This window comes from Chiroxiphia lanceolata, chromosome 2 (genome assembly GCF_009829145.1).
Source record: "Chiroxiphia lanceolata isolate bChiLan1 chromosome 2, bChiLan1.pri, whole genome shotgun sequence".
Classification (NCBI taxonomy): Eukaryota; Metazoa; Chordata; class Aves; order Passeriformes; family Pipridae; genus Chiroxiphia; species Chiroxiphia lanceolata.
The window spans coordinates 117,676,176-117,689,726 of NC_045638.1; the positions used below are offsets into that span (position 1 = coordinate 117,676,176).

General features: G+C 43.1%; 1 protein-coding gene and 1 long non-coding RNA gene across 10 annotated transcripts in view; one reads left to right on the plus strand and one right to left on the minus strand.

Annotated features, from left to right (window-relative positions):
* GABRR3 (gamma-aminobutyric acid type A receptor subunit rho3) overlaps window positions 1-10,301 on the minus strand; it is a 32,066-nt gene extending 21,765 nt beyond the window's left edge. Inside the window, exons 1-2 of one of the 4 annotated variants that reach the window (XM_032680374.1) lie at window positions 9,478-10,301; window positions 3,694-4,046 (exon numbers count right to left, since the gene is read on the minus strand). In XM_032680374.1, coding sequence (XP_032536265.1) covers window positions 3,694-3,821 — 128 coding nt within the window. In that variant the 5' untranslated portion in view covers window positions 3,822-4,046; window positions 9,478-10,301. Of the gene's footprint in view, window positions 1-3,693; window positions 4,186-7,555 lie in introns of all 4 variants that reach the window. The other 3 variants (XM_032680372.1, XM_032680373.1, XM_032680370.1) reach the window with 3 other exon arrangements.
* A 741-nt stretch (window positions 10,302-11,042) lies between these two features.
* Window positions 11,043-13,551, plus strand: part of LOC116783101 — a 28,090-nt gene continuing 25,581 nt past the window's right edge. For 3 of the 6 annotated variants that reach the window (XR_004355471.1, XR_004355470.1, XR_004355466.1), the window contains exons 1-2: window positions 11,045-11,350; window positions 13,165-13,309. This is a non-coding gene — a long non-coding RNA (uncharacterized LOC116783101). Of the gene's footprint in view, window positions 11,351-13,164; window positions 13,310-13,551 lie in introns of all 6 variants that reach the window. The other 3 variants (XR_004355467.1, XR_004355468.1, XR_004355469.1) reach the window with 2 other exon arrangements.

The window sequence follows — 13,551 nt, forward strand, 5'->3', positions numbered from 1 at the left end:
CTAAAGCACATCCCTAAGCACCACATCTCCGTGCCTTTTAAACACCTCCAGGGATGGTGGCTCAACCATTTCCCTGGGCTGCCTGTGCCAGGCCTTGACAGCCCCCTGAGCGAAGACATTTTTGTGAAATCATTTGCAGATGCATCCATCAGCAGACACATGTATCCAAAAAAAAGGGAATTCACCTCCCTGGGTGCACTCTGACAGATGCCTTGGTATTAGCATAGATCTGGGCAATGATCAATACCACTTTGTGGGTCTCAGTGAGGCACATGTTCAAGAAACTCCTGCTTCCAGTATTCCAGGCAGCATCTTTCATGACCCAAATGAAATGGTAATCTATGACTACGTTCCAAAAGGGGTCGCAAAAAGCACTTGAAGTGTTTCAGATCACACAGGGAGGACACCCCTGTTGGTAATTATACAGTAAGTTAATAGGAGCACCAGCTTTTTGGATGAAAAAAAAGTGAGGAATACTGTTCTGACACTTCCTTAGCCAGTACTACCACATGGACCTTTTTATTTGACAGAGCTCTCAAAGAGCAGTTACTCACTGCCCACAGAACCACAGCAACCAATTCAGAATTACTGAAAAATGGACAAAGACATGTCAGGTTTTTAAAGGTAAATTTAGCTGCTCCTACCTGACCTTGATTACCATTAGCAAATGAAAGGTCAAAGGTCTGCTCAAGGGTACTTGGATCATTTTTGTTTAAAGCATTTAATCACTTAATGCCACCAGTGTAGCTCCATGACATTCATGGCACTGCTGTGGTTAGTATCCCAGCTGGTTGTCTTCAACCTAACCAGGTTATCAGAAGTTTATGCTGGTTCAGGGAGCAATGGGACAAGTTCATGGAAAAGAAATCCACTGAAGATCACTAAATCTACAGAAATTACATCCAACACAGGATGTATGTGAAGAAAATTTGCTGACTTGATGCAGCTGGAAGTACTAGGGAGAAATATCTTATTTGTTTGCCCTGTCCTTATTCTTCCAAACCTGTGCTTACAAGCCCTTGTTATAAACTCAGTGGAGTACACAGACATTTGGTAAGATCCTGCGTGGCTGTTCTTCTGTTTTAGTAGGGAAAACATATCTTGTGGTACTCAAAATGAAATTAGATAAGTTTATGAAAAGAATACTATTAAGGACCCTTCTATAAAAAGAATACCCTAGATTTCATGGCCATAGGTTTCTTTCCAGTGCTGTGTTCCTAAGATACTTTATCTACTACTAAATCAGAGGCATCCAAAAGGTAGAAGTTACAGAAATCTTACTGCCAGAAGAGTCTGTGGGGTTACACAGCAGTGTTTTAACAAATTTACCAAATCTTGAAGACCAGACAAATGTAAAAATCAAAGTTGTACAGTTCTCTCTCACACACATAAAAATGCATTTCTAAGTGTTCAGTAACATCAGCAACATGCACTGTCAAAAAGCCCAATATTTTGACAATCAAATGTTTTGTTCTTTGCTGCAGGAAATGGACCATGAGAATAATCGCTTTCTCATGTACTTTTGGTTAATGCTTTAAAATCTTCTTTACAGGAGAATGCAGACAAATAGCTTTGGAGGGAGAATTGGGTTACTCTATTAAAACAGTGGAACTTGTAGGTTAAGTAACATTTTCACATGGGATTCTTTTTAAAAGGCCACCCATTTAACCAAGGCCATCTGTCAGCTGTGTCCCTAATAACCCTCGTGCTGGCTGAAAGATTTTTTCCCCAGAAAGAAAAAGAGGCTGGTGGAAAGTCAGACCCTGTTGCAATGAAGATAATTCTTCCTGTAGAACAAAAAAAGAGAACGAAACAAAGAGAAATTAAACACACTTGGATCCTTTGCAGAGAAAAGCTGGATTTGCAGCTGCTAAGCTTTGGGATCCTGCGTGGCTCAGACTCTGCAGGCTTCTTCCTAGTTTGAAATCACTGGGACTTCGGAAGTGGAATATGTGGGATGCCAAAGCATGCCTTGTGTAAAGAAAACTGCAGTCCTGGCATTCCTCCTCGTTCCTGTTCTTCCTTTTCCGTTAACACCCTGCCTGTCTCACAGGATTGTCACGTGGATCCATTTATATGCATCAGCAAAGACCTGTGAAGGTGGAGAGGACACCGTGCCAGAGGATGTCCAGCAGGGTGCCTCAAAATCTGCTGTCTCCTACCACCAGGATTCTTTCCTGCTCTGTGATTTTTTTACGTCAGTGATGGAGCGACTGCTCTCAGCTACTGCAGGACAGGATAAATGCAAACAGGAGCATATACTCTCCCTTTAGCACAGACAAAAGTGTATCAGCTGAGCTTGAAACACACCCTCCTTGCCACTACCATTAGCAATAACAAGGCATCTGATGCTGTTTCCATTTGATTTTTAACCGCTTCCTGAGACAAGCAGAGCACCAGATTAAACCTTATGTTGACACGAGGGCTAGTTCTGTTTATTTTCCTGTGAGCACCCACTCACAAAAGCTGTCAGTGGGTTTGAAACAATCTGCTGAACAGCCATGCTTTTCATGAGCTTTTGGCTTAGACCAAACTTGAACCAATACCTTCAGAAAGAAAGCCAGAGGTACTGAGTGATGCAACATCTCCAGGCACCTCTGGTGTGTAATCTGTTACCTTGCACGGCTTAAACGTGATTTTATCAAGACATGTAGGGTTTCAGAGATATTTCACTGATGGATTATCACATAAGAAGTGGGACAGGAGGTGAACAGCTGTAGCCCTGTTACAAAGCATGCAACTTGAGGAAAGAAAAAACCAACTTGAACACATCAGAGGAGTCCACTTATGTTACTCTTCCTCAATATGTGATACTGTGCAAATAAACTATGAGCTCCCCTGCTCATTTTAGTAGGTGGTCAAGCACACTGAAAAATCTAGCAGTTGTATCCCTTCTCCTCCCTTAAATGGAGCTATTTATTCCCAACAAAGAGCAGTTTTCCTTGGATTGTCACTGGCAGTAATTGGTCTGTTCACATACTATTAGATCAATCTGGAAACGTGTTGAGAGACCTCACGTGGCAGATGGGATACTGCATTTGGGGGGGGAAAAGCACTAACACTTTGCACAGAAACTCACATGTAAAACCCTCTGTATCATTATTCACTTCCAACCAGCTACTTCACTGGAAAAAGCAGAAACAAAGACAATCTTCAGTGTATAAAAGCACAAGTATATTCCAGAAAGGGAACACACCGTGTTGTCACTGTAAATAAGCTATAATTCACCTCATGTAGTGCCATAAAAACGTCTTCTGTATCTTTACAATGTAGCTACTCTGCTGTTTAGGTAATGGAAGTCACTTGAAAACCTGAAATCACTTTGGAAGGCATTTCTGCTTCTTGTAATGGGAGTAGAGGGCAAGAATACTTGGTGCATCACAGCAGTAGTCCGGTGTCACAATTAGTAGCCTTATATAGTAGGAGATAAAAGAGCTGGGTGCAAGTGGGCACATACCTGCATATATATATATATATATATATATATATATGAAGCATTCATGAAATCACAATAGGAAATGTCTGGTTACAAAAAATGAATTAATATTTCACCACTTCTGTTTGGGGAACACTCCAGCATTACTATGTGTTACTATAAATCCAGAAGCAGGAAAACAGGACAGTGAACAAAAAGGGTGTCTGACAGCATGAAGTTCACCAGAGGAACACTGACAGATAAAGTATGTTGCCTACCTGGTGTGCTTTCTTGAGGAAGCTAATTGCTGTCGATGATGAAGGTGGTGGTGCTGACTGTGAGAGCTGTGCAGCGTTGCTGTTGGCCACAGGCAGGTGAGGAACAGAAGTTTCATGACCAGGACCATCTCTTCCAAGAGAGAAACGCACCTGATCACCCAATCCACCTTGCTGACTTCCTGTTTTCAGTGTTTTTACTGCTTAGCAACAGCATAGCACACAAAAGATGCACGTGAAGCAAGGCATCACTGAAGAGAGGAGACAGGGGCATCCCAGTCCTGACGTCCTCACCGAGTTCCCCTCATACTTTGGCAAATCATAAATATTTCTTCAGCTGTACATCCCTGCAGCATCTGCTGTGAAAACAGAAGCACCTGGTTCTCAGAAACGTGGTAGATCCAGCAGTTTGTTTGGCCAGGCTGCAGTCTGACCCATTGCTTCCACTCCTTTTTAAATTCTCCATCACCCGCTCAGTAACCTCTTCCACATCGCCTGTGCAGGCAAAGTGATGTCAAACATTTAATCCCCCTTAAATCCCACACAAAACCATACAAAAATCTGCCTTAATGACAAAGGTCTCTAAATTAATCTTGCTTTATGTATATGTGTGTCTATCTGCTCAGAATCATTTTCTGTGCAGATCAAGCTCTTCTGGTAACATTGCACCGTCTTCCCAACATCATTCCCGCCTCTGTGATCTCCAAGCATTTTATCTGCACATGCAGAACTACCTTTGGACAGAACAATATCACAGAACCAGTCCAAACTAAAAAATGAAGTCTTGTTTCAATATTCCCTCCTTTTTTTTTTTTTTTTAACTGAGCTCTGCAGCTATTTAATCTATGCTAAATAGAGGTATGTCTAAGATCCAGTATCTTCCACCAACCCCAATTTTATCTTTACCTCATTTAGCCTGCCCTGACTGTTCAACAGCAGGCTGAATTGCGAAGCATTTTATTAACAAAACGTTGCTTAAGCAATAAATTGTGCATGCCAGCTACAAAAGATGGTAAGATTTCTTGTGGGCTTAAAAGTGGGCAATGCTGGGGACACATCTTCTTAGATGTCAAATTTATCCTTTTCAAGCCATCAGCAAGCTCAGCCATTATCACAATTCACGGCGTATGTTTATTTTTCTTTATTTAGATAATCAGAGATCTGAGACTGAGAGTCTGGGAAATGAAAATACCCAACCTCTGTCTAACAGATAGGGGAGTAACTGGGGTCTCCCAGCAGTAGATTTCTTCCTAAGTAAAACAAAACAGAGGAATAATAAAACTAAGCCCAACACTGCGTCTGCTGAGATTGTTAACACCCAGGCACCCTGGGACAATGATTCTGTGATGTGGGCAACTGCCTCCTCAGGAGTTTCCTGAGATTTCCAACTAACTTCAGCTGAGCCAAGAAATAATTCCCAGACGTAAATGACTTCCACATGGAGGTTACCAACTGACAGCTAATTCCCACTGGGTTTTTTTTTCCATTTGGAGTTGAACGGCTATCTGCCTGTAAATTAAAAAAATGTGGTGTGTGGGGGGGAAGAAGCCCCTTCCCAACCATCCATAAAACTTTAACAGTGTTAGATTGAGTTTGGTGACCTAGATCAATGGCTTTCAACCCTATTATCCATCTCATTCAACTGTTCATGGTTTAATCCTTTCCTGTTCAGCAAACTTAGGGAAGATCATTTGTAGCCTGACCTAGGGATAGTCAGACAGTGCTTCCAGCAGATCTTGTGTATTCCCAGGAGGGAGTTTCTAGACAGGGTAAACACAGAACCTGTACTTAATAAGACCTTTAACAAACTTTTAATCATTATCATTTGAATGGAAAAGGGAAAATAAACAATAACTCTAATGAGAATTTATTCCAGGAGGAGATAATACGAGTTCCTGAGCCAGTCTGGTTAAGTTCCCTAGCCTCACCCAGCCTACATATATCAAAGTATCAGACCATTGATTAAATTACCTACAAGAAAAAAAAAACAAAAGCCTTTGGATCCTGTTCTTTCCCCACCCAAGCACAGGTCCAACAGTAGCTGAGGTTATCCACCAAGAGCTCTGAAGGGGTCGTCTGTGGTTAGATCACTTCAGGCTACTGCAGAAATTTTGTGTACTGACCTCAAGGAAGTCAAAGGAGTCCATTAAAAACAAGTAAGGAAAAATTGCTTTGAGAATGTATTTCCCAGAGGGAAAAGGGGGTGCTTAGAACCCCTGCTCCAGAAAGATGGCAAAGACAGGTTTTGCAGAATGACTGGCACACCTCTGGCCAAGCTGCATATGGATGTCTCTCCCTCCAGAAGAGGGGAGTCTTTAGCAGAGAAAGAGGCGATCAGCTGCTGTTTTCATTCAGCTCTCGGCACCCTGCTGTTTTATTACTCCCGGCTGTAGCAAGAACTGTGGTGCTGAAAAGACTGCTCCGTGGAGGGTTTCCAAAACATGCTGAATGCTCCTTTGACTGCCCCTGCTGAAACCAGCTTTACTAAAAAAAAAAAAAAAAAAAAAAAAAGAAAGGGCTTGGGTGCATTGACACATTCCACACTGTGATAAACAAAGTCTCGAGTTTCTGTAAGTTTTTGAATAATAGTTTATTATATGGTAAAAGCAAGCAGCTGGCTGGGTGACAGAAATGGGACCAGTTTCCCAAATCTGCACACCCTTACTACAGGGTACATTTAGTATTTATCTTAGCTACTTCATACATATTAATTATATCATATACATATACATTCTACAGGTTTTTGCTAAGTATTTAATATATAGGTTTTCTTACAGTTAAAGCTAAAAGGGTTATCTCTACAACCAGTCCTAATTCATGTATTCTTGGACGAACAGGCGCCTAAAGATTTAAAGTTCTACTATATTTCATTCTTAGGATAGTAAGGAGGGTTTAGGCCTCTTGACCTTGTGAGGGTCTGTTTTATTTCTTTATGGGGGTGCAATTAAGTTTTACAATCCATTTGTTTTATTTTGATGTAATCACCCATTTGTCTCACGAATCACGATTATTTATATATCACACACACCTTCACGAGGTTGATGCCTAAGCACACTGAAAATCTAAGCACTACCCCTCTGCCCTTGACTGTGGCGTATTTCCACAAACGGTCCGGCCCCCACACGTGGAGTCCTCAGGACGGATTCCTGCAGAGGGGAATGGCAAACACTTCCACTGACCAGCGGGAATATCAGTGAGGGCAACTCGCTGTCACCCACGGCAACGGGGTTTCTCCATGCTAGAGCTGTTTTCATTTCCTCTGGGCAAGGGAGCATTACACAGAGGAGATTATAATATCATTATAAATTGCCATTAAGAAAACAGGTTAATCTCCCAGGCATTTGTCAGTAATAAATTCTAAGAAGATCCATCTTTGCAGAAGAATAAAGACAAGGTAATATACTTTGCTGGGTGAGTCGCTGATTGGTTCTTGTGTTTAAACACAGAGCATTTTCTCTTCGGTATCGGTAAAATATTTCTTTAAAATTATCCCTTCTCTGCAGCCCATGAAGAGTTTGCAGCGCTTGTCTTTCCAGGACAAAACCCAGCAGAGGGTGCATAAGCTCACTGGAACAGTTTACAAACAAGCAGGGAAAGAAAAGAAACAAAGGTATCAAAAAAAAATGAGATGCCTTCTTTTAAGTCAGCGAAATAAAACACTGCTCCTGGTAACTGCAATCTGGAACCACAGACCCCCCTCCACCAGAGATCACAAGGCAAAGCAAATTGACAACAGCTATTATAAAAATGAAAACAGAAGAACGCCAGAGGCTGGAATTTTGCAGGAAATCTGATCACACCTATAGGCCACTTTAAACATATGGAGCTGAAACACCACAGCACACCAGCACTTCCAGTTACCAACCCGTAAATTAGCTGCAGTGAGGAGAGATGCCAAGTGGAATGGGTAGTGTGGGTTTAACTGGCATGTAATTTTTTTATTCTCCTAATCAGAGAACGAAACACAAGGAAAAAAAAAAAACACCTCATTAATAAGAGTCTCATAGGAGGCACTCACTTCTGACAAACAACCAGCAAATCACAGAAAGCAGATTAAGCAGAGCTGTGTCTGTGAGAGTGTGAATGCACCACCACAGCACAGGAATAGGCAGCATTTTGCTTTTCTATGGTAACAGACTCGGTGCAGAGCACTTACCATTTATATCGTGGTGACTTGCAAAATTAATGTCAGAATTAAGGACAGTTTGTCCTGCTTATATTAATGCAAATGACAAACCAAGTTCCCAGAATAAGGTATCTGTTCACATTTCCTAACAGGAAGAAGTGGGAGGAAAGCAGACACTGAGCATTATGATTCCATATTTGAGTAAGCACATCATATATTTCTGATAAATGCTTAGTTATACTGTTTAAAAAAAAAAAATCCTGAATGTTTTTCTTTTCCCTTTTACAGGACATCCTTTTTTTTGTGGCTCAAGTACGAACTCCTTGTGAAATCGTGGGTTTGGACTTACTGTTTCTTATATTTTCTTAATACCTCACTGTCTGTGGAATTCTCATATCATCAAAGGGAGCGTTCCTGATATCACACAAACACTGCTGTGAAGGAAACCAAAAATCCAAGCATTACAGATGCACAGTCCCCACCTGCAGTGGGCTCATCACATCACCTGGATCCAGACTGAGCCCAGGAGTTTGGTCTTGGTTCTGAAGCTTGGGAAGTCTGGCTCGACTCTAAACTGCTTTAGTGTGTTGAACACAGAGTCTTGAACATGTTTTCCAAAGAAATTCTCTGTTCTGACAGCTTCTCCAGCCGTGGATCTGAGGCTATTCCTCTTTTTGAACCCCTCAATCATTCCCATTAGTAGTAAAGTTAAATCTCAGACTTGTAATCTAAACTCTAAAGCAAAATTGGGAAATAATGTGAATTCAGAAACCCCTACAAGAAATGCAAAGTATCTGGCATCCAGTTGGCTTCATTAGCAACTGAGTGGTCAACATATCTTAAAATCAGCACTCTGAAAACCATACACAGCTGACAAGAGATCAAAACTCCAGAAATCAAATGTAACTTCAGTGGTCTGCCTTTTCTTCTCATTACAGAACAACTGTTTGTTATTTTGCATTAAAGTGCTGCACTCAGATATTTGGGTTCAAAAAGTGTCATGCATAACAAAGAAAAGCCACGCTCTTCCCCAATTCTTTGCATTCCCTATTTCCAGAGCTTTTAAGTCAGGGATTCTCTCCCTTTCATCATTCTGCCCCGGACAGAACAATCACTGAATTAATTTCATCCCTTAATCCCTTTGCTTAGGTTCTGCAGCGACAATTCGGAAAGTAAAACAATCAGTTTTACTGCCTCCAGTTAAGGAACAGCTGCATCTTTAGGGTGATCTCTGGCAAAACAAGCAGCCACATTCTTCACAGATTTACACTTCTCACAACCTCAGGGGCAGAAAACTTTGCCTTTCTGCCACCTCGTGTTGACCACAGGCATGGGGTACAGCCACCCTACTCCTGCATTTATGGCCATCTTTTCCCAGGAGGAGTTACTACAGTTTGCTTCTTTATCTTTGTAGGATATATTTCTTTAAAAAAATTTTTGGCCTCTCTCCCCAGAGAGGGAAGATCAAGGGGATGACCCATAAGCCCGAGCAATTCACAGAGAGACCATAATGTATCCCCAGAAAGTAAGCTAGTTTGCCATATGTATGGCCTGAATACTGTACTTCAATCCAAAAAGCAATATATACTGCATGAGATTATTTTTTTTTCCTTATTTCCCTGGCAGTCTGGCAAGTAGTGTGGTCTCTCAGCAGTACTTACCAGCCAGATCCTAACTGCTACCTGAAGTTCTTTTGGCTCATTTCCCTCCACAGACGGAAACAAAACAATTCAGCAACTGTGTTTACTCTTTTCTTGCTGCCACAGTGATGTTTATTAAGCACTTCCTGCAGTGTGCCCAGTTTGCTGTCCAGGAGTCAACAATATCTCCGATGGGAACTAATTTATGAAATGTATTGCATCTCTACAAAGCTCCTGTTCTGTCATCAATGAACATGAAGAGAAAAAAAAAAAGTTGAATAGTGAGGGGAAAAAAAAAAGTGCCTTTCAGCTTTGGCACTGCAAACTTTTTTCATCTTGCAGTCAAAATAGAGACAGATTTATTGATTAAAGTCTAATCTCTATTGGTCACAAAACAGCTTCAGAAGCCATCAGGCACAACTCTCTGTGGCTGTTTTCCAGGCTTTTCTTTCCCATTGATATCTTCCAGAGAAACATATGTTAACATCACAGAGCAGGTGCTCATTTCAAACTGGAAAGCCAATTTTAACTACGAGAATTGTACGCTAAAGTAAATATATAAGTTTTAGACATTTAACACTTCCTAGAGGGTGCCCACGTTTGGGACTTCTAAGGTTTCACAACTTCTGCATCCCTAGTGGCTGACAAAAGAATGTATTCCTAAATCAATAAACATCTGAACAATTCACATCAACAAAATCTTGAAGGAGAGGAAAGCAAAGTGAAGGGCAGCAGCAATGAAGGTTGGTGGGAAATTTGCTCACAGAATCACAGAATGGTTTGGGTTGGAAGAGATCTCAAAGATCACCAAGTTCCAACCTCCCTGCCATGGGTAGGGACACCTTCCACTATCCCAGGTTGCTCAGAGCCCCATGTTCCAGGGCCTCACCACCCTCACAGGGAACAATTTCTTCTGAAAGCTTTATATCGCTTCTGTTCATTATTTCACTGTCAACGTAAAGATAACGCCATTCAAATATTTGGTCTGGGAGATACAACACAGGTATCAGGACTATGCCACGTTCCAGACGTAAAAAGATATGTAAAGCATAGCTGAGATCCCCAGGAAAACGGAGCCGCCTTCACTCCAAGATCACCCTGCTGTGCTGCCCTCAGTGCAGAAATCCTGATCCAGCAAATTGCCTTCAGGCACAGGAAAAGCTGTGGGGGATCCCAGAACCTGTGTATACGGTTTCTGTAAGACAAAACAAGCACGCAGAGAAATCCAAAGCCACAGGTCTTCCAACTCTGCCTCCTCCTCGCCCCTGGGTTCCTGACACGGGACTCAAGGCAGACCAACTCTCCTTTTCTCCCACTTTTATTTTTGCCGGGGAAAAAAGCCCCAAACCCAACAAACAAACGAACAAAAACCCAAAACAAAACAAACCTCAAAAAACAAACAAACAAACAAACAAACAAACAAAAAACACAGACAACCCAGGGTTGCTGGCGATTTCACTAAACCCTTTCCGCATCCTCGAAACATACGGGGGGGACCACAGGTATTTTCCCCCCCGCCCGCTCCCAGCGGCGCCCTCAGGCAGCGCCTTCCCGGCCGCTCCCGCCGAGCGCCGCGAGATGGCAGCGCCGGCCGCCGCCACCCCGCCCGCCCGCAAGTGCCGGTCCCCGGTCTCCCGGGAGCCGCCAACCTTTAACCATTCTGTGATTCTGTGAGCAAAATCTGCTGCCCTGCCCTGCCCTGCCCTGCCTTTCTCCTCCCGCGGCTCCGGTGGGGAAGGCGGTTGAGAGGGCGAGAAGGGCTGGGGAGGCGGGGAAGGAGAGAAAATGGCCGCCAGTGGTGGGGAGGGAGGGCGGCCCCTCAGCGCACCTGAGGGAGGGGGGCCGCGCGTGGAGGAGCGTGTGGGGCGAAAGACCAGTGGGCGGGAAGTATAAGGTGATAAAAAGAGAAGGGGGCAGCAACAAGGAAAAAAAAAAATATGTGCTTGTGAGGCTGGCCAAACGTCCAAGACCATCCAAGGGGACTCACGAGTCCGTGTCCAGCAGCCTTGTGTTTTCCAGCGGGCTTCTGCCACACCTCGTCCAGAGAAGCTTCCCTGACACTCCGTACGGAGACTGGCTTCCAACCCCTTAGCACGTGGATAAAGTAGTCTCTGGTGGCTGTAATTTAATCCCTTCACTAGTTCTTGGTGTATTTCATGGTGCGAGAGACCATTAGAAGGAATGAAAAACTGAAATAAAGGTAGAAGCTTCAGAAAGTATGACAGAAGTGGTAGGGGAACAGATGGGCTCTGGCCGGGCTGATCGGAAATGGGAACACTGGGAAAAGGTGAAGGCGTTGATTAGTAAGAAATGAGCACACTCCCTCACAAATAATTTAAGTATGGTAATAGCCTAATTACCTTATGTACATTAAGAATGTTTTAGTTTGTGATAGTACACAGGAGAAGTCTGCTCAGAAATGGTGTTCCTGGCTGCAGCCTGAAGCAGGGAGCTCCACATCCTCCTTACCCAGCCCAGGGATAAATATTCCCTTTTTTTGTTCTGAACGTGCCACCGCCACCATCTCTTACTGCCATTCTTTGTACATTTGTTTCGATCCTTATTTAGTTGTGGTTGCTTGCCTCGAACATCTTAAGTAAAATAATTTAATCTGTTGACTGCAAAAGGCTCCATTTTCTTTGAACCCTTGTAATTCACGTTGCACATAAAGCGACCCAGGCCCCGGTCGAGATGCCTGTTTGTTGCCATCAGGCTCGAGCACATCCTCAGTTGTATAACCTGACACAGACGGAGTGTCCTAGTACCGTACGGCCCCTGCCAGGTTACATAAGGTGACACACCATCTGCACTGACATCTGTGACCTGATGCAGGTGGCATGGCTCTGTAGCACTTTTTAAGAAGGGGAAGAGGCTCCTTACATCCCACGTCCTTTTTTTTTCACTTTTAATCTTGATCACGTTAGCACAAGGCATTCCTGGTGACTCAGCAGCGGCCTTCATCTGTCACCAATATTAGCAGGAGTGTCAGGGTATATATGGTGGAAATAAACATCACAGATTTGCTGATGTGGAAGTAATTTGAGGGCCAACATCAGAGGCATTTTGCCCCCAAAACTTCAAAAGTTGTCAAGTGTGAAAATTCAGGATGACTTGAAGACTTGAAGATAAGTGATTTTAAATAGCAGTTATGAAATGCTGTTTTGCTTGCCTTCTACTTCATTAGTCTTGAGTGATCACATTTAAAAGCTTTCCAATAACAAGAGTAAACAAAGTTCTGTTTTACAGAGAGTGTAGGTTTGTCAAGTATTGTGTTACAGCCTGTTCTAGATCCACAGTGTTCAGAAACATGGAAGGGAAGGGAAGGTGATATATATTGCTTTGGGGGTCACCATAGTGTGTGGACTTGGAGAATATGAAGAAAAATAAAAAATAAATATGCTTGGGAAATTCAGAGACACTCCAACACCTTGAGATGGCAGGAGTATGATTAATCCTGTGTGGATGGAGGAATGTATGTGCTAACTCTGGCTGAGACATTTCCAGAAGTATGAGCTGAGACTTGACCTTGAGTCCTAGTCAAAAATAAGGTTAATTTGAGGGGGCGCTGGCTTTATGCCCCTTATTGAATAAACAGTGAGATGATTAAAACCTGTAGCAAAGCACTAGGTCTCACAGGCCCGGGGATTCAGCATCTAAGAATCCTCTCCAATATTTTTGAAGTGGAATTTTTTTCTCTCTGTAACAAAGGAGCTTCACTCAGCAGAGGGAGGACAAGGTGCAGCTCTTATCAGTGGAACTCACAAGGGCTGGATCGTGCCTGGAGAGCGTGACCCTCCCAGAGCAGGAGATATCACTCAGGCCCAGGGCAGGCAGAGTCCCCAGCACACCCAGAGTTACAGGCAGCAGCCTCAATCAACACCCCACAGCTCCCAGCCCTGTCAGCTGCTAAGATGCACCACATGTACATGCACTGCTGGGATTATTGGGTGTGTGGGTGCCTCCCACCAATGGCGACCGGGAGGGATTTTATTCCTAGGTGTTTTAAAAAAAAAAAAAAACAAAAATCACACTGCAAATACATGTGAGAGCGTCCCCGTCTGCATCATGTGAGTCTCATCCCACTGCATCTGAGAG